A 21,328-nucleotide genomic window follows, 5' to 3' on the forward strand; every position below is an offset into this window, starting at 1 on the left:
AATGCAAGCAGATGCTGGAAACCAGATTCTGGATTAGTGGTGCTGGCCCAACACCTTCAACATGTTGTCTAGCTTTCACCATTGTTTACAGCTAACCCAAGAATGCAACTTTAAAAAGAAGGGTTTTGTGATTTACACATGAAAGAAGTGAAACTATCACTGTATTCTAACAGATGAAAGGCTGAACAGACAATCAATTTTTCAATGTATTATTTCAGGAACATTACACTGCAAATGTTTGCTATAAATTCTGTTACGATTGAGCCCTCCACAATCACCTGATGAAGGAATGTCGCTCCAAAAGCTAGTGTTTTCCAATTAAACCTGCTGCACTATAACCTGGTGTTGTGTGATTTTTTTACTTTGCCCACCCCAGTCCAACACAGACATCCCCAAAACAGAATTCCTCATGAGCATCCGGTACATGCAAACAAGCTGCTCCCAGCCAATAGGAAAAGGGGGCGTGTCTGGAGGACTAGGGGCGGCGGCTGGTCCTCCAGCCAATGGAAGTGAATGAGGGGGCGGTGCCTCGCCGGCCGAGCCGCAGCCGCAGCGCATGCGCGGCACCTCCGACCCCGCTCGGGTGAAGATGGCGGGCGTTAGGCGGTCGGGCTGAGTGGCTGCCGCCAGATTAATCGCCGTGAAAAAAGGTAGGTTTCGCTCGGCGTTTCGTACCTTCTGCTCGCGGAGTTTTTCTGAATTCCACCTCTTTCCCCCCCCCCTCCCCATTTACCAGGCGAACGGGGCCCGCCGTAGACCAACCCTGAGGCCGGGCTCCATCGATATGATGGAAGGCCTGGATTGACAGCAGCTCCCGGCCAATGGGAGCCAGCCGGGGTCTCGCTCACAGTGGGAGGCGGGGATTGACGGCAGCTCTGGACCAATAGGAACCAACGGGGACATGTCATAATGGATGGTGGGGATGGATGGCAGCTCTGGACCAATAGGAACCAACGGGGTCATGTCACAATGGAAGGCGGGGGTGGGCGGCCACCCCGGGGGATGAGGAAACAGCCGGGGACAGTTCACGGTGGGTCGCGGGATTGACGGCGGCTACCGGCCAATCGAACACAATGAGGGGCGGTGCTTGATGGCAGATGGAGCCAATGGGAACCAGCGGTGATTGTGTGCAATGTAGGAGCACGTGCCTGTAGATGCTCCTCCCCTCCCCCCGGGCCCATGTCTTTGGCCAATTGTCTTCTCCTCGTTCCCAGCAGCCTCTTCGCCCAGCTCCAACTCTCCTTCCACCCAGATCCCTCTGCTTTTACCTCCCTTTTACCTCCACACCTTCCGTCCGTTCAGAGCCTAGGGGGTGACTTTGGTCGCCTCAATTTCATTGCACCGTTCCCTCACCACCTCTCTCCATTCCCCCACTATCACCATTATCCTCCCACTCCTCCCCCTGGCCCCACTGCCTCCCTTTCCCCCCTCAGTCTCTTCCTCCATCACTTTGCACCCCCTATGCCCCTCTCCCCGACTCTGAACCCCACCTCTCCCCCGTTTCCCCCTTCCCTACCCCTTGCCCCTCTCCTCCGCCTTTCCTCCCTGGGTAACTGCTTCACAGAGCACTTGCATCCTGTTCGCAAACAAAAACCCTGAACTTCCAGTTTCCTGCCAATTAATCCACTGCTGTTTACACCCTGGCCAAAATCTCTGTCTGAGGCTCACTGTGGTGCTCCAACGCAGTTCAGTGCAAGCTGGAAGAACAGTATCGAGTTCAATAACTTTAGGGCTTGAGCTGTCCCATGTCCTTACCCCAATGCCGAAAACCAGGCTTTGTTATCACATGCGCAAAAACAGAAGTTGCTGGAAAAGCTGGGCAGGTCTGGCAGCACTTGTGCTAGTATTCAGCCTCAAGCTCAGTGACCAGTGGTGTTCTGCAGGGCTCTGTTCTGTGACGAGGAAGTGGAAGGGTGGATTAGTAAGTTTGCCAATGACACGAAGGTTGGTGAAGGTGTGGTTCACGTCGAGGCTGTTGTATGTTGCAACAGGACATTGACAGGATGCAGAACTGGGCTGAGAAGTGGCAGATGGAGTTCAAAGTGTGAAGTCATTTGCATTGGAAGGTTGATTTGAATGCAGATTACAGGGTTAAGGGCAGGATTCTTGGCAGTGTAGAGGAGCAGAGCGATCTTGGGGTCCATGTCCAGAGATCCCTCAAAGTTGCCACCCTACTTGCTAGGGTTGCTAAGAAGGTGTATGGTGTGTTGGCTTTCATTAGCAGGCGATTGACTTTAAGAACCACAAGGTTATGCTGCAGCTCTGTAATGCCCTGTTTAGACCACACTTAGAATATAGTGTTCAGTTCTGGTCGCCTCATTATAGGAAAGATGTGGAACCTTTAGAGAGAGTGCAGAGGAGATTTACCAGGATGATCGGAGGGCATGCCTTATGGAACAAAGGTTGAGGGAGTGAGGGCGTTTCTCATTGGAGCGCAGGAGGATGAGAGGTGACTGGATAGAGGTGTGTGTAAGATTATGAGAGGCAGAGATAGTGTGGATAGCCACAGACTTTTTCTTCTGGTGGAAGTGGCTATCAAGAGGGGCTACAATCTTAAGGTGATTGGAGGAAGGTGTAGGGGAGCTGTCTGAGGTAGGTTTTGGGAGAAAGTGAGGACTGTAAATACTGGAGATCGAAGTAGAGAACGTGGTGCTGGAAAAGCACAGTAGGTCAGGCAGCATCGGAGGAGCAGGAGAATCGACATTTTGGGCAGAAGCCCTTCATCGCCCCCAACACCCAGCTCCATCCCAGGTCCTCGCTCCCAGCCTGCCATGTCCTCACTATTCCTCCAGACCTCACTGAAGATGAACGTTCAGCAAAGGCCTCCCCTTCATCCCTCTACGCTCCTGGATTAATGTGTTCAACACGAATTGCAACATTGAACATTTCTTCTGCTGCCTTCGCCTCTGAGCCCACTTTATCAATCAAGACTCCTGTCCATCAACGAGGACCCCTTCTTTTGCCTCCGACACCACCCCATCCACCTGGACACCCCGTACTGGCCTGTTACCCACCCTCAATTAATTTCTGATGAAGGGCCTATGCCCAAAATGTCTTTTTTTCCTCCTTCTCGGATGCTGCCTGACCTGAGGTAGGTTCTTCACACACAGGGTGGTGGGTGTGTGGAATGCACTACAAGCTGTGGTGGTAGAGTTTGACACATTATGGACATTTAAGAGACTCTTGGATAGACACCTGGATTATAGTAAAACGAAGGGCATGTCTGTCATTTTGATCTTAGAATGGGATAAAAGGTTGGTACAACGTTGAGGGCCAAAGTGCCTGAACTGGGCAGTATTGTTCTATTGTTAAGTCAGAGTTATATATCCCTCTATCCGAAACCACCCTATAAATGCTTCCTCTTCAGACTTCATGTCAGCTCTGATGAAGTGTTACCTGGACTCTGAACGTGAGCTTGCTTTCTTTCCGTGGATGCTGCCTGACCCGCTGTGATCTCCAGCTCTTTTTTGTTGTTGGAGGACTGGGCTGGAGCACTTAGTCCTCCAGTCAATGGCAGTGAGTGGGGTGGGGCTGGAGGACCAAGTGAGAGGCTCGTCGAAACAGTTCTTCAAAGTCCTGAGTGTTCTTATTAAGCAGTGAGTTCCAGATGCTCACCGCCCTCTCAATTTTACTCAACTATCTGGTCCTTACCTTAAAATTATGACCCCACGGTTACTGGTGCATCAGGGGAAACTTGCTCCCTATCACCCCAACTATGTAGAATCTCTACAATGTGGGAGAAAGGTAATTCAGCCCATCAAATCCAAACAGGCTCCAAACAGAATTAGTTCAGCCCTGGCAACATCCTGGTGAATGTGTTCATTACCCTCTCCACTGCAGTCATAGCCTTCCAAATATGCAGTAACCAGACCTGCACACTATACCCCGACTGTGTCTGAACTAACCTGAAATACGGCACCATTGTAAACTCCTCATAGCCTCTTGTATGCTGTCCCTTGTCTAAAGAAGTCAAGTGTGGTAAATGCCTTAAAATAAAGCAAAGAAATGTGGATGCCAGAAATCTGAAATTGATGGAGAAACTCAACAAGGCAGAGAAATCAGAGATCACGTTTCCAGCCCAGTTCTGAGTAAGAGTCACTGGAGTCGAAACGTTAACTTTGATTTTCTTTACAGGTGCTGACAAACATAAACATAGAAAAGTACAGCACAGAACAGGCCTTTAGCTCCACAATTTTGTGCCAAGATTTAATCCTAATGTAAAATATAGTAACTTAACCTACATGCCCCTCCACTCACTGCTATCCATGTGCATGTCCAGTAGTCACTTAAATGTCCCCAACGACTCTGCTTCCACCACCTCAGCTGGTAACGCATTCCATACATTCACAACTCTCTGCGTAAAGAACCTACCTCTGATGTCTCCTTTATACCTTCCTCCTAATATCTTCAAACTATGACTCTCATACCAGTCAATCCTGTCCTGGGGAAAAGTCTCTACCTATTGATTCTATCCATGCCTCTCATTATCTTGTATACCTCGATCAAGTCTCCTCTCTTCCTCCTTCTCTCCAGAGAGAAAAGTCTGAGCTTATTCAACCTTTTTTCATAAGGCAAGCCCTCCAATCCTGGCAGCATCCTGGTTAACCTTCTTTACACCCTCTCCAAAGCCTCCACATCTTTCCTACAGTAGGGCGATCAGAACTGGACACAGTATTCCAAGTGTGGTCTAACCAGGGACTTGTAGAGCTGCAGCAAAACCTCGTGGCTCTTAAACTCGATACCCCTGTTAATGAAAGCCAAAACACCATATGCTCTCTTAGCAACCCTATTCACTTGGGTGGCAACTTTCATGGAGCTATGTACTTGCACACCCAGATCCCTCTGTTCCTCCATACTGTCAAGAATCCTGTCTTTAATCCTATATTCAGCATTTGAGTTTCACCTTCCAAAATGTATCACTTCACATTTATCCAGATGAACTCCATCTGCCATTTCTCAGTCCAGCTCTGCATCCTGTCTGTCGCGCTGCAGCCTGCAATAGCCCTCTATACTATCGATGACACCTCCAACCTTTGTGTCATCTGCAAATTTACTAACCTACCCCTCAACCTCCTCATCCAAGTCATTTATAAAAACTACAAAGAGCAGAGGCCCAAGAACAGAGCCCTGCGGGACCCCACTCAACACTGACCTCCAGGCAGAATACTTTCCATCTACAACCACTCTCTGCCTTCTGTCAGCCAGCCAATTCTGAATCCAGATAGCCAAATCTCCCTGTATCCCATTCTTCCTGACTTTATGAATGAGCCTACCATGGGGAACCCTATCAAATGCCTTGCTGAAATCCATATACGCCACCTCCACTGCTCGACCGTCTTTGACCCTTCTTGACACCTCCTCAAAGAACTCAATAAGATTTGTGAGGCATGACCTGCCCCTCACAAAGCCATGCTGACTGCCTTTAATCACACTATGCTTTGCCAAATAGTCATAAATCCTATCCCTCCGGATTCTTTCCACAACCTTGCTGACCACAGATGTGAGACTGACTGGTCTGTAATTGCTAGGGATTTCCCTATTACCCTTCTTGAAAAGTGGAATAACATTTGCCTCCTTCCAATCCTCCGGTATGACTCCTGTGGAGAGTGAGCAGGCAAATATCCTCGCCAGCGGCTTAGAATCCTCCTTTCCCGCTTCCCGGAGCAGCCCAGGATAAATCTGGTCTGGCCCTGGGGACTTGTCAATCTTAATGTTTTCCAAAATGTCTAGGACATCGTCTTCATCAATCTTGATCTGGTCATGACTGTATCCCAGCTCCTCTAAATTTTCATTTATAACAAGTTCCCTTTCCTTGATGAAAACCAAAGCAAAAAAACTCATTTAGGGCTTCCCCTATCTGCTCAGAAAAACTTGGTGGGTGTCAGTAACTCCTCTTTTTATTATGTTAAGTATCGCAAATGTCTTTCTCACAGCCTTATCCACCTGTTCTATTATCTTTAATGACCTGTGATCATGCATTCCAAGCTTCCTCTGGATTTACCACAGCACCAGTATTTTTGTTATCCATAAGCATAGCGATCAGACCTTCTGTACACAGCGAACAGCAAGGGACTCAGTACCACCCACTGCTACTGTCCCGAGACTCAGGCTTCCAGTCATGAAAACGTCCTCGGTCGTTACACTCTCCCCGCATAGTGATTGTCCACTTCTTGATTTAGGTTCTAACCAGAACAGTGTTCTCATGTATCATCCTTCCTTCCTTCAGGAATTGAGTCCTTGATCAGTATTGATATCTATGTGTTAGTCAACTCCTTTAACTCCCCTTCCCTACAAGATTCCTTGCATTAAAATCAGTATCATCCAAGCTTGCTACATCCCTTTGTATTTAGGTTTCTCCCAGGAGAAACAGAGACTGGGATTTATAGCTTTGGAAAAGTGTTAGAGCTGGGCAGTGCAGAAACAGACCCTTTGATCCAACTCGTCCATGCTGACCATATATACTAAATTAATCCAGTCACATTTGCCAGCAAAAAGTTCTAAAAGAGGCCAATTTTAATGGCATTAGGCAGGAACTTTCAAAACTTGATTGGGGCAGAGCTTTGCAGGTCAAATGAATGGCTGGACAATAGGAAACCTTTAAAAATGAGATAAAGCGAGTTGAAAGACAGTATATTCCTATTAGGGTGAAAGGCAAGGCTGTTGGTGTAGGGAATGCTCGTTGCTGAGTGAAGTTGAGGTTTTGGTCAAGAAAAACAAGTAGGCATGTGTTGGCATATGCGCGAGGGATTGTGTGAATCCTTTGAAAAGTTTAAAGGCAGTAGGAGTACATGGAAGAGGGAAATCAGGAGGGCTAACAGGGGCCGTGAGATAGCTTTGACAAATAGGCTTAAGGAGAATCGAAAGGCTTTTTATAAATACACTAAGGACAAACGGTAACTTGGGAGAGAAAAGGGCCCCTCAAAGCTCAGTAAGGCAGCCTATGTGTGGAGCTGCTGGAGATGGGGGAGATACGAAACAAGTATTTTACATCAGTGTTAACTGTGGAGAAGGATGTGGAGGATGTAGAATGTGGGGAAGTAGATGGTGACGTCTTGAAAAATGTCCATGTTATGGAGGAGGTGGCACTGGATGTTTCAAAACACATAAAGGTGGATACATCCCCAGGACCTGATCAGGTATACCCTCAAACTCTGTGGCAAGCGAGGGACGTGATTTCTGGGCCCCTTGCTGACATATTTGTATCATTGATAGTCACAGTTGAGGTGTCGGAAGACTGGGGGTTGGCTACCAGCGTGTTCGACTGTTGAGCTGACATTGGTGGAGGACATCCAGAGGGACAGAATTTACATGTATTTGGAAACGCAAGGTGTGATTAGGGATACTCAACGTGGCTTTGCGTGTGCTAAATCATGTCTCACAAACATGAGTGAGTTTTTTGAAGAAGTAACGAAGAGGATTGATGAGGGCAGAGAGGTGGGCGTGAGGTGAACTCGTCCATACTGCCCAGATATTCTAAGCTAATCTAGTCTCATTTGCCAGCACTTGGCCCACACCCCTCTTAAACCCTTCCTATTCATATACCCATCCAGGTGTCTTTCAAATGCTGTAAATGTACCCGCCTCCACCACTTCCTCTGGCAATTCGTTACATACACGTACCACCCTCTGCGTGAAAAAGTTGCCCGTTCGGTCCCTTTTATATCTTGCCCCTCTCACCTAAACCTGTGCCCTCTAGTTCTGGACTTAACCCATCCCAGAGAAAAGACTTTGTCTATTTACCCTATCCATGCCACTCATGATTTTATGAACCTGTATAAGGTCACCCCTCAGCTTCCAATGCTCCAGGGAAAACAGCCCCAGCCTGTCAGCTTTCCCTGTAACTCAAATTCTTAAAACCTGGCAGCATCTTTGTAAATGTTTTCTGAACCTTTTCAAGTTTCACAACATCCTTCCGATAGGAAAAAGACCAGAATTGCACACAATATTCCAAAAGTGGCCTAACCAATGTCCTGTAGAGCCGCAACATGACCTCCTGTACTCAGTACTCTGACCAATAAAGGAAAGCACAATGAATGTCGCCTTCACTCTCCTATTGACCTGCGACTCTACTTTCAAGGGACTATGAACCTATACTGAAGATCCTGCCATTACGTGTGTAAGACCTGCTCTGATTTGCTTTTCCAAAATGCAGCACCTCACATTTGTCAAAATTAAGTTCCATCTGCCACCCCTCAGCCCATTGGCCCATCTGATCGTGTTGTAATCTGAAATAACCTTCTTCGCTGTCTACTACACCTCCAATTTTTGGTGTCATCTGCAAACTTACTAACTATAGGCGGCACGGTGGCGCAGTGGTTAGCACTGCTGCCTCACAGCGCCAGAGACCCGGGTTCAATTCCAGCCTCAGGCGACTGTGTGTGTGGAGTTTGTACATTCTCCCCATGTCTGCGCGGGTTTCGTCTGGGTGCTCCGGTTTCCTCCCGAACCCAAAAATGTGCAGTTGAGGTGAATTGACCGTGCTAAATTGCACCGTAGTGTTAGGTGGAGAGGTAAATGTAGGGGAATGGGTGGGGTGTGCTTCGGCGGGTCGGTGTGGACTTGTTGGACCGAAGGGCCTGTTTCCACACTAAGTACTCTATACCTCCTATGTGCGCATCCAGGTCATTGATATTAATGACGAAAAGCAGTGGAACCCAGCACCAATCCTTTTGGCTGACCTCTGTTCACAGGCCTCCAGTCTGAAAAGCAACCCCCTACCCACCACACTTTGTCTTATATCTCTGAACCAGTTCTGTATCGAAATGGCGAGTTCTCCCAGTATTCCATGAGAACTAACCTTGCTAACCAGTCTCACAAGAGGGGCCGTATCGAACACTTTACTGAAGTCCAGATAGATCACGTCCACCTCTCTGCCCTCATCAATCCTCTTTATTACTTCTTCAAAAAACTCAATCATAGAACATAGAACATTATAGCGCAGTACAGACCCTTCGGCCCTTGATGATGCACTGCCCGGTCACACCAATCTGAAGCCCATCTCACCTACACTATTCCATGTATGTCCATATGCTTGTCTAATGACGACTTAAATGTACTTAAAGTTGGCGCATCTACTACCGTTGCAGGCAAAGCATTCCATACCCTTACTACTCTCTGAGTAAAGAAGCTACCTCTGACATCTGTCCTATATCTATCATCCCTCAATTTAAAGCTATGCCCCCTCGTGTTGCCGTCCCCATACTTGGAAAAAGGCTCTCCCTGTCCACTCTATCTAACCCTCTGATTATCTTGTATGTCTCTATTAAGTCACCTCTCAACCTTCTTCTCTCTAACAAAAACAACCTCAAGTCCCTCAGCCTTTCCTCTGAAAACCTTCCCTCCATACCTGGCAACATCCGAGTAAATCTCCTCTGCACCCTTTCCAAAGCTCCCACATCTTTCTCATAATGCGGTGACCAGAACTGTACTCAATACACCAAGTGCGGCCGCACCAGAGTTTTGTACAGCTGCAGCATAACCCCCTGGTTCCGGAACTCGATCCCTTTGTTAATAAAAGCTTAAACACTGTGTGCCTTCTTAACAACCCTGTCAACCAGGGTGGCACCTTTCAAGGATCTGTGTACATTGACACTGAGATCTCTGTGCTCATCTACACTTCCAAGAATCTTACCATTAACCCCCCCCCCCCAGTACTCTGCATTCCGGTTACTCCGAGCAAAGTGAATCACCTCACACTTGTCCACGTTAAACTCCATTTGCCACCTCTCAGCCCAGCTCTGCAGTGAATGAGACATGATTTCCCACGCACAAAGCCATGTTGACTATTCCTCAGCAGTTCTTGCCTTTCTAAATGTAAATCCTGTCCCTCAAGATCCCCTCCAACAAATTGTCCACCACCGAGTTCAGGCTTTATCGTTCCCTGGCTTTTCCTTATCACCTTTCTTAAACAGTGGTACCACGTTATTTAGCCTCCAGTCTCCTGGCACCTCACCTGTGACTATCGCTGATACAAATATCACAACCAAAGGGCCCAGCAATCCCTTCCCCCTAGCTTCCCACAGAGTTCTAGGATACGCCTTATCAGGTCCTGAGGGTTTATGCACTTTTATGCATTTCAAGGCATCCAGCCTCTCCTCCTCTGTAATGTTTCTATTTCCCCACATTCTATATCTTCCACGTCCTTATCCACAGTAAACACTGAGGCAAAATACTCATTTAGTATCTCCCCCATCTCCAACAGCTCCACACAATATGTGCCTTACAGATCTTTGAGGAGCTGTATTCTCTCCCTAGTTACCCTTTTGTCCTTAATGTATTTATTTGGGTTTTCCTTATTTGCGCTCCCGATTCCCCTCTTAAATATATTTCTATTGCCTTTATACTCTTCTAAGGATTCATTTGATCTCTCCTGTCTGTACTTGTCATCTGCTGCTTTCCTTTTCTTAATGCAATCCTCAATTTCTCTCGTCATCCAGCTTTCCCTACAGCTACCAACCTTTCCTTTCACCCTAACAGGAATGTATTACCTCAGGACTCTCGTTAGCTCATTTTTGAAGGCTTCCCAGTTTCCAGTTATCCCTTTACCTGCCAACATCTGCCCCCAATCAGCTTTTGAAAGATCTTGCCTAATACTGTTGAAATTAACTTCCTTCCAATTTAGAACTTCCCCTTTTAGATCTAGTCTATCCTTTTCCATCATTATTTAAGATCTAATAGAATTATGTTCGCTGGCCCCAAAATGTTCCCCCACTGCCACACAGTCGCCTGCCCTGCCTTATTTCCCAAGTGTACGTCAAGTTTTCCACCTCCTCTAGTAGGTACATCCACATTCTGAATCCCAAACTTTTGTTATACACACCTAACAAGTTCCTCTCCATCTAAACCCTTAACACGATGGCAGTCCCAGTCTATGTTTGGAAAGTAAGAATCCCCTGCCATAACCACCCTATTATTTGTAAAGATATCTGAAATCTCCTTATAAATCTGTTTCTCAATTTCCTGCTGACTATTCGGGGGTCTGTAATACAATCCCAATAAGATGATCATCCTTTTTTAATTTCACAATGCCACCCAAATAATTTCCCTGGATGCATTCCCAGGAATATCCTCCCTAAGTACAGCAGTAATACTATCCCTTATCAAAAATGCCATTCCCCCTCCCTTCTTGCCCCCCCCCCCTTTTCTGTCCTTCCTGTAGCATTTGTATCCTGTAAGCTGCCAGTTCTATCTATTCCTGAGCCACGTTTCCGTCATTGTGATGATATCCCAGCCTATTGCTCCAAACCATGCCCTGAGTTCATCTGCCTTCCCTGTTAGGCCTCTTGCATTGAAGTAAATGCAGTTGAATTCATTAGTCCTACCTTGTTCTCTGCCTTATTCCTTCCTGCTGTGACCGTTTGACTCACTCCCTTTCCCAAATGTTTTAGATTGATCTCTTTCCTCATCACTTCCATGGGTCTCTTCCTTGCCAGTTTAAATCCTCCTGAGCAGCTTCATTAGGGCATTTGACAGGGTTCCTCATGCTGTGAGGTCAAAGACGAGTGAAATGTGTACTGTAAATGGCCAGTGTTAGGAGCATTACATACAAAGGGATCTTGAGGTCCAAGTGTGTAGTTTCCTGAAGCCCTATGGCATGCTTGCCCACATCTTTCAAGACACTGAGTGTAAGCATTAGCAAGTCATTTTGGAACTATAGGAGACTTTGTTCGGGTTGCATTTAGAGTACTATGCACAGTTTTGGTCACTGCATAATAGGAAGGATGTGAGGCTTTGGATAGGATGCAGTACAGGTCTGCCAGGATCGGACAGTCATAGTCCTACAGCATGGAAACCTGCCCATGTCAAACATAAACCCAAACTCAGCTAGTCACATCTGCTTGCTGCTGGTCCATATCCTACCAACCTTTCCTCTCCTGTACTGTCCAAATGTCTTTGAAATGTTGTAATTGTGCCCACATCCTCAGCATGTTCATTCCACATGCAAATGCCCTCTGTTATAAAATAGACATGAAGGTCAATTTTTTTTTTATCTCTGTCCTGTCACCTTAAAAATGTGCCCCTTGTCTTGCAATCCCTGCCCGAGGGAAAATACACCTTGTATTCAACCGATGTAGAGCCCTCGTGATTTTGTAAACCTCTGTAAGGTCGCTTCGCAACCTCCTACACTCCAGTGGAAACGCTCTCAGCTTATCCAGCCGTTCTCTGTAACTCAAACCTTCCATACCCAGTAATATCCTGTTAAATCTCTCCTGAACCTTCCTCAGCTCAATAATATAACTGAGCGACCAGAGCTGGGTACAGCAGTCCAGAACAGGCCCCACCAATGTCCTGTACAACTGTAACATGACTTCCCAACTCCAACAAAAACAGACATTGCTGGAAAAGCTCAGCATAGCTGGCAGCATCTGTGGAGCGAAATCAAAGTTAACGTTCCGAGTCTGGTGACTGTGCTTTAGACTTAGGTCTGCTGGCATGTTGCCTGGATTGGAGTGGATTAGCTAGAAGGAAAGGTTGAACAAACTTGGATTGTTTTTGCTAAAGCGTCGAGGCTGAGGGGGACAACCTGGGAGAAGTTTATAAAATTATGGGGATCCTGGATCGAGTGGTTAATTGGAGTCTTTTTGTCACATTGGGATAAGTCAAGTACTTCAGGGAATAGGTTTAGGTGAGAGAGACTAAGTTTAACAGGTATGTGTGAGGAATGTTTTTTTAACATGGTGCCTGGAACGTTGCTGCCAGGGAGGTGGTAAGAACAGATACAGTCACAGAGTTTGACAGCCATTGAGTCAGATCCATGACCAGTAAGGGAATAGAGTTTTCCAGGCCATGTGCAGCTAGATGGGATCAGCTTAGAATGGCATCATGGTCACATCGTCTTGGCATGCCATGAGCCAGTTCCTGTGCAGCACTATTCTCCTCTTGTCCTAACTGGGTATCCCGTCAGTTCCTCGAATGTCCCACAAAGAGCAACAGTCTTTGTACATCGCCAAGGGCGGCACGGTGGCTCAGTGGTTAGCACAGCTGCATCACGGCGCCAGGGACCCAGGTTCGATTCCAGTCTTGGGCGACTGTGTGGAGTTTGCACGTTCTCCCCGGGTCCTCTGTTTCCTCCCACAATCCAAAGATGTGCAGGTCAGGTGAATTGGCCATACTAAATTGCCCATAGTGTTTAGGAATGTGTAGGTTAGGTGCACTGGTCAGGAGCAAATATAGGATAATAGGGTAGGGAATAGTAACTCTTCAGAGGGTCAGTGTGGACTTGTTGGGCCGAAGGGCCTGCTTCCACACTGTAGGGATTCTATAGAGATACCCCATAAAGCCCCGTAAGAATTTGGTAGGTTTCAATAAGGTCACATTTTATTCTTCTCGAGTCTAATGAGGACTGGTCCAACCTATTCAACCACTCCTCCGAAAATGTTCTTCGTACACCTGGGATCAACTGAGTTCATTTTCCCTGAACCCCCTCCAGTGTTAGCGTCTCTTTCCTTCAAGAGGATGACCAAACCTGTACTCATTATTCAAGGTTTCGGCTAACCATGTCTTGTTTAATTTTTGCAATACTTCCCCTCTTTTTTTATTCTCCACTTTATTAGAAATAAAGGCGAACATACCCCCCCAAACAAAGATTTCCAATTCCACGTGCTAAGTTTTAGTCTGCATGACAGAAACGTGGAGGTTGTTTAAGGAGGACTCGAGTGCTGGGTGGGTTTGTCCAGCTGAGGCAATGGTAGGGTGATGGAATCTTGGATGGCAAGAGATGTGGAACATCTAGTCAAGAGGAAGAAGGAAGCTTACTGAGTTGATGAAGAAAGGATAGGACAGGGCTTTAGAGAGTTACAGTGTAGCCAGGAGGCACCTGAAGAATAGACTTAGGAGAGCTAGAAGGAGGCTTGAAAAAGCTTTGGTGGGTAGGATTAAGGAAGATCCTATGGCGTTCTACATCTACGTGAGAAACAAGGGGATGGCCAGAGTGAGGGTAGGGCCGACCAAGGACAGTGAAGGGAATTTGTTCCTGGAGTCCGAGGAGGTAGGGGAGGTCCTAAATGAATACTTGGCTTCAGTATTCAGGCGTGAGAGGGACCTTGCCGTTTGTGAGGACAGGTGTGAAACAGGCTGATATGCTCAAACAGGTTGATGTTAAGAAGGAGATTGTGCTGGAGACTTTGAAAAGCAGAAGGATAGCGAAGTGTCTTGTGCCAGATGGGATATCCTCAAGGTTACGACAAAGTGAGAAGTGATTGGTGCGACTTTGGCGGTGATCTTTGTGTTCTCACTGTCCACTGGAGTGGTACCAGATGATTGGAAGGCAGCAAATGTCATTCCCATGTTCAAGAAAGTGAATAGGGATAATCCTGAGAATTCCAGACCAGTCAGTCTTACGTCAGTGCTGGGCAAATCATTGGAGAGGATACTGAGAGACAAGATTTATGATTTTGGAAAAGCATAGTTTGATTGGAAAAGTCAACATGCTGTTGTGAGGATCAGGTCATGCCTCACAAGCCTTCTCGAATTCTTTGAGGATGTGACAAAATACATTGTTGAAGGTAGAGCAGTGGATGTGGTGCACCTTGATTTTAAAAAGGCGTTTGATAAGGTTCCCCATGGTAGGCTCATTCAGAAAGTAAGGAGGCATGGGGTACAGGCAAACTTGGCTGTCTGGATACAGAATTGGCTGGCCCACAGAAGACAAATGGAAAGTATTCAACCTGGAGCTTGGTGACCAGTGGTATTCTGCAGGGATCTGTTCTGGGACCTCTGCTGTTTGTGGTTTTTATGAATGCCTTGTATGAGGAAGTGGATGGATGGGTTAGTAAGTTTGCTGATGACATGAAGGTTGGTGGAGTTATGGATAGTGTAGAGGGCTGTTGTAGGTCGCAGTGGGACATAGACAGGACGCAGAGCTGGGCTGCACATGGAGTTGAACCTGGAAGAGTGTGAAGTGATTTGTTTTGGAAGGTTGAGTTTGATGCAGATCACAGTGTTAAAGGCAGGATTCTAGGCAAAGAACAAAGAAAACTTACAGCCGAGGAACAGGCCCTTCAGCTCTCCAAGCCTGAGCTGTTCCAAATCCACTGTCTAAACCTGTCACCCAATTCTTTGGCATCTGTATCCCTCTGCTCCCCACCTACTCATGCATCTGTCCAGGCGAATCTTAATGAATCTACCGTGCCTGCCTCTACTGGCAACGCGTTCCAAACGCCCACCACCCTCTGTGTGAAATACTTATCGCATGTATCGCCCTTTAAACTTTTCACCTGTCACCTTGAAAATGTGACATCTCGTTATTGAATCCCTCACCCTGGGGAATCAGCTTAACTCTATCCACCCTGTCTGTACCCTTCAATCAGGTCACCCCTTAATCTCCTTTTTTCTAATGAAAACAAACCTAACCTACTCATCGCCAGCACCTTCCATGTCAGGCAACACCCTCGTAAACTTCTCTGCACCCTCTCCAAAGTGTCCACATCGTTCTGGTAAAGTGGTGCCCAGAACTGTACACAGTATTCTAAATGTGGCCGAACCAATGTCTTGTACAATTTTAACATGCCCAGCCAGCTCTTATACTCAATATCCCATCCAATGAAGGCAAGCATACTGTATGCCTTCTTGCCCACTCTATCCACCTGTGCTGCAACCTTCAGGGTACAATGGACCTGCACTCCCAGATCTCTCTGCTCATCAACTTTTCCCAAGGCTCTTCCGTTCATTGTATAATTCACTCTAGAATTTGACTTGCCTAAATGCATCACCTCACATTTGTCTGGATTGAAAATCATCTGCCACCTTTTCACCCAACTCTCCAGTCTATGTATATTCTCCTGTATTCTCTGACAGTCCCTTATGCTTTCTGCTCGTCCACCAATGCTCATGTCATCTGCAGACTTGCTGATCATACCAACAGTGCCCTCTTCCAGATCACTTATGAATATCACAAACAGTTTGGAGGAACGTGGATGTTGAGGTCCATGTCCAAAGATCCCTCAAAGTTGCCACCCAAGTTGATAGGGTTGTTAAGAAGGCATATGGTGTGTTGGTTTAATTAGCAGCGGGATTGAGTTAAGAGCCGCGAGGTTGTGCTGCAACTCTGTCAAGCCCTGGAAATATTGTGTTCAGTTCAGGTCGCCTCGGTATACAAAAGACGTGGAAGCTTTAGAGAGGGTGCAGAGGAGATTTCTCAGGATGCTGCCTGGATTGGAGGGCATGTCTTAGGTTGAGGGAGCTCTGGCTTTTCTCACTGGAGTGAAGAAGGATGAGAGGTTACTTGGTAAAGGTGTACAAGATGATGAAAGGCATAGATAGAGCGGACAGCCAGAGACAACTTCCCAGTGTGGCTATTACCATAATTTTAAGGTGATGGGAGGAAGGTTTAGTGGAGATGTCAGAGATAGGTTCTTTATTCAGCGTGGTGGGTGCGTGGACTGCACTGCCAGCAGTGGTAGTAGAGTCAGATACGTTAGAGACATTTAAATGTCTCTTGGATAGGCACATGGATGATAGTGTATGGTATGTTTGATAAAAGGCTGACACAACATCAAAGGGTCTATACTGTGCTGTACTGTTCGATTTTCTACTAATAGAAACCGTCAGTTTCTGTCCAGTAAGTACTGCGAGTGCCCTGAACATTTCTGTACTGTCTGATCAATATTTCACCTGGGTCTGGGTCTGGGTCTTTTAGCGATGATTTGAATTTGATTTCCTCCAGTGACTGAGTCACTGACTGTTGAAGACATTCCATTTCACAGAACCTTCTCGTTGGAAACTTGAATTACACCCGGGAAAGAGGCGCGATCTGGCTGTTAGTTACAATATAAACCTGAACCACAGTGAGAGGCGAATAGGATAGATTCTCACGTGTCATGCTTGTAATTGTGAAACATGAAAAATAACAGCAGGCAGAGCAATTCAGGGTTATTAAGAAAATGACTGAAGTGAAGAGGAAGTATTTCACCATGATTGTGAGCAGTGTTGTCCGGACTCTGGCACTTCACAATGGAGTGGTTTGGAGCAGCTAGCAGATTGGAGTTTGTAGTGGGGTCAATGCCTTCTGTCTTGCCAATATTTAAATTTGTGCTCGTCCAGCTGAGATATCAGACATGTCAGGACAGTGTGTGATTGGGAGGTGACATTGTTGATATCAACCTCTGACTCCGGTATTTCTGGGTGATACAAGTTGTTAGGTTCTGTCAAAGCTCTAATCAATGTCCCTGTCCATCTCCTCCTGCAGAGACCAAAGGCTAGTGTTGGTCCGGACTAAGTGGCAGATTCCCAACACTGAAGGACAGCAGTCACCCAAATGGGTTTTTGTTACAATCAGTAGGTTATACGGTCAATTTTTCCCAATGTCAGCCCCACACATTACCAGATTCATTCAGCTCCATTTCAGAATTGTTAATCATGTTTTTTTGTTGCTGTGGGTTTTCTCTCACCCCTTTTCTCTTTCTCAGATCAAGTCACAGGAAGCTGGAAGGTTTGCATCCAGTAACATTGCACCAGGATTGACAGAGTCGTACGTTTTACCTTAACCTGAGCATCGACGGAGTTTGAACATGGAAGAGAAGAATGCCAGTCCCAGTGCAGAGGGATCACGGGAAGGTGGGGATGGTGGAAAGGAATTGAGTCCCGTTTCTGAGCTGGAATCTCATCAACACAGTCACACAGGGAAGAAGCCATTCATCTGCTCCCAGTGTGGGAAGGAATTCACTGAATTATCCGACCTCCTCAGCCACCAGCAAGTTCACGCTGGGGAGAAAACATTCAAATGTCCAGACTGTGGGAAGTGCTACAAATGTTCTAAGGACTTGGTGTCTCACCAACGTGTTCACACTGTAGAGAGACCGTTCAAGTGCTCTCACTGCGGAACTGGGTTCCGGCTGCCATCGCAACTGACTGTACACCAGCGGATTCACACCGGGGAGAGGCCGTTCATCTGCTCCGAGTGTGGGAAGGGATTCACTCGGTCGTCTGACCTGCTCAAACACCAGCGGGGTCACACTGAGGAGAGACCGTTCCGGTGCTCCCACTGTGGGACTGGTTTCAAGCAATCGTACGATCTCACCGTGCACCAACGAATTCACACTGGGGAGAGGCCGTACTCCTGCTCCGAGTGCGGGAAGGACTTCACTCGTTTGTCCAATCTGCTCAGTCACCAACAAGTTCACACCGACGAGAAACCTTTCAAGTGTCCAGAGTGTGGGAAGGGCTATAAAAATTCATGGAAACTGAAGTCCCATCAACGTGTTCACTCTGACGAGAGACCGTTTCGATGCTCTGACTGTGGGATGATGTTCAAGCGATCATTTCAACTCACTGTTCACCAGCGCATTCACACCGGTGATGGGTTATTCACCTGCTCCAAGTGTGGGAAGGGATTCACTCAGTTATCCAATCTCCAGTCACATCAGCTGGTTCACACCGATGAGAGGCCTTTTCAGTGCACGGACTGTGGAAAGAGTTTTAAAAGTTCTGCAGGACTGATCCGTCATCAACGTATTCACTCTGATGAGAAACCGTTCATGTGTTCTCAGTGTGGAGCGAGGTTCACACAGTCATATACTCTCACTGTGCACCAGCGGGTTCACACTGGGGAGAGGCCATTCACCTGCTCCGAGTGTGGGAAAGGATTCCGTCGAGCATCCAACCTACTGGAACACCAGCGGGTTCACGCCACGGAGAGACCTTTTGAATGTCCAGCCTGTGAGAAGAGCTTCAAATGTGCCCGGGACCTTATGTCCCATCAGTGCGCTCCCGCTGCAGCGACACCCTTCAGATGCTCTCATTGCGCGCCTGAGTTGGAGCAGTCATCCCAGTTCACTGTAGACCAGCGACTCCACACTGAGCAGCAACTGTTTATCTGCTCCGAGTGTGGGAGGAGTTTCACTCCATCATCCAAATTGCTGACACACGAGTGAGTTCACACCGCTGAGAGGCTGTTCACTTGCTCTGAGTGTGGGAATGTTTTTGTTGGAACACCAGCAAGGTCACACCGATGAAAAACTGAGAGAAAGGAATTGAAACTTCCTGGGACCTGACCTCCCGTTGTGTTCTTTCTGAGAGACTGTTAGCTGCTTTCACTATCAAATAGGGTTCGGGGTGATTACTACTGTACACCGGCGAATGTGGAGGGGCTGTTCTCCTGCTGACTCAAGTCATCCAGCTTAGTTGATGTACCAGCGCATTCATAATTAACTGGAGTTTGCTGTTGATCACATCCAGGATGTTTATCAGGCTGACATTCAAAACTCCGAACCAGTTGTGGGTATTAATATTCCGGTTTAAAAGGAAATAAATCCGCCTTATGCTAAACAGATTGTCTGTTGAGTCTTTTCAATGTCACTTACACAAGTTAGCTCCTTTTGAGAAGCTCCACCTGTCCCCTGTCCTCTCCATCCTCACCACCAACACAAGTATAAGGAGCACACAAAGCTTCTTTGTCAAGAATACTGAGATAAGCTGATCTGCTGTTTCCTTCCCTCTACCACAAGCCAGCATCTCTAAATCTCCTCCCAACTGTAAACCTGCACTCTCCTCTTTCTCCAGATTTTCTCCTATGACTGCATCCGGCCCTATGTGTTCACCTTCACCGTGTAGCCTTCCTCTTTCTGCCTGACCCTGTTCTCTCTGAAATATGGATCACCAAACTTCCTCAGTTTGTTGACATTGCTAACAATTTTCTTGCCCTTCTGATACTGTCTTAGACTTAACCCCATTGTCAACATTCATTCTCAAAGCATCTTCTCCAACTCGTCACCGTTCCAAACCCCACCCCTCTCCACCCTCCCTTTCCTCTCCAATTCGTAGAATCCCTACAGTGTGGAAACGGGCCCTTCGGCCCAACAAGGTCCACATCGACCCTCCAAACAGTAACCCACCCGGACTCAATCCGCCCACTCTATATTTACCCCTGACTAATGCACCTAACCTACACATCCCTGAACACTATGGGGCGATTTAGTACAGTCAATTCACCTCACCTGCCCATCTTTAGACTCTGGGAGGAAACCGGAGCACCCGGAGGAAACCCACGCAGACACAGGGAGAATGTACAATCTCCACCCAGGTTCCTGCTGCTGTATTAAAGCAACTTACTACAGATGCTGGAATCTGAAACTAAAAGCGAAAATGCTGGAAAATCTCAGCAGGGCTGGCAGCATCTGTAAGGAGAGAAAAGGGCTGATGTTTCGGGTCTAACTGACCCTTTGTGAAAGCTTTGACAAAGGGTCAAAGGGTCAGTTAGACTTGCAACGTCAGCTCTTTTCCCTCCTTACAGATGCTGCCAGCCCTGCTGAGATGTTCCAGCACCTGCTGCTGTAAGCAGTGCTAACCACTCAGCCACCAAGCCCCCAAAATTTTTATACTTGCTGCCCCTCAAGGATCTATCCTTGGTCCTTCCTATTTGTCATCAACATGCTGCCAAGAGGTAACATTTTCCAAGAGCCCTGCATTCGTTTTCACATGTATGCTGACAATGCCCAGCTTTACCTCAAAACTGTCCCTCTCCATTCCTCCACTCCTACTCAATTATCAACGTCTTAGTGCGTATCTGTCTCTTCACTTCAAGAACCATTTCAATTAGAGACATGTTCGGTACAGGCAAAATGCCAATGAGATGAATAGATCCCACAAGCTCTTGACTTGTTGCTTTCCATTTCCAAATTCCACCAACCCAATCCCTGTGGTTCCTGAGAAACTTGGGCCCAACATGGGATGTGGGAGGCAGGGAGACAGGAATCCACCGTAACCATTCCCCTCAAACAAGTACACCGTTTTAGATACTGTTGGTGGTGGTTGTTGGGGTTCACAATGACCATTCAGGGAAAATCGCAGTAGCCGGTTCAGTGGCAGTACGACCGGCTCTGGGGCACTTTGGGAAAGGGAAAAGGTAAACATGACCTTCGTAATAGGTGACTCAATAGTGGGGGGGTGGGTGAAGACAGACAGACAGGAGATTCTTTGCTCACAAATGGGAATCAGGATGGTGTGTTGCCTCCCAGGTGCCAGGGCAACTGCAGACTGTACTCAAGAGGGAGGGTGAGCAGACAGTAGTCATTGTGCATGTTGGCACAAGTGCCATGGGTAGAAATAGGGATGCGGTCCTGATGACTGATTGTAGAGAGATAGGAATAAAGTTTTAAAAACCAGATTCTCAACAGTGGTAAGCTCCAGTGCCAAGAGCAGGAGGATATGGCAGATGAATGCGTGGAGAAAGAATTGGTGCAGGGGCCAAGGATTCAGATTTTGAGATCATTGGGATCTTTTCTCGGACAGAGGCGACCTGTTCAAGAGGGACGGTTTACACCTGAATTGGAGGGTGACCAATATCTTGGCGGCCAAGTTTGTTAGAGCTACAAAAGAGGGTTTATACGAGATTG

At 47.1% G+C, this 21,328-nt stretch overlaps 1 protein-coding gene across 1 annotated transcript; it reads left to right on the forward strand.

Annotated features, from left to right (window-relative positions):
* The first annotated feature begins 563 nt into the window (after positions 1-563).
* LOC132828656 (gastrula zinc finger protein XlCGF26.1-like) lies at positions 564-19,252 on the forward strand. The gene is made up of 2 exons (XM_060845710.1): positions 564-650; positions 17,405-19,252. Exon 2 carries the CDS (start codon positions 17,507-17,509, stop codon positions 18,866-18,868), a length of 1,362 nt encoding a protein of 453 aa, XP_060701693.1. The 5' UTR covers positions 564-650; positions 17,405-17,506; the 3' UTR covers positions 18,869-19,252.
* Positions 19,253-21,328: the final 2,076 nt, after the last annotated feature.

This window comes from Hemiscyllium ocellatum, chromosome 27, assembly GCF_020745735.1.
Source record: "Hemiscyllium ocellatum isolate sHemOce1 chromosome 27, sHemOce1.pat.X.cur, whole genome shotgun sequence".
Classification (NCBI taxonomy): Eukaryota; Metazoa; Chordata; class Chondrichthyes; order Orectolobiformes; family Hemiscylliidae; genus Hemiscyllium; species Hemiscyllium ocellatum.

Bases quoted from the DNA above. Each gene is read 5' to 3' on its own strand.
- LOC132828656 (XM_060845710.1), top strand. From the start codon at position 17,507: ATGGAAGAGAAGAATGCCAGTCCCAGTGCAGAGGGATCACGGGAAGGT.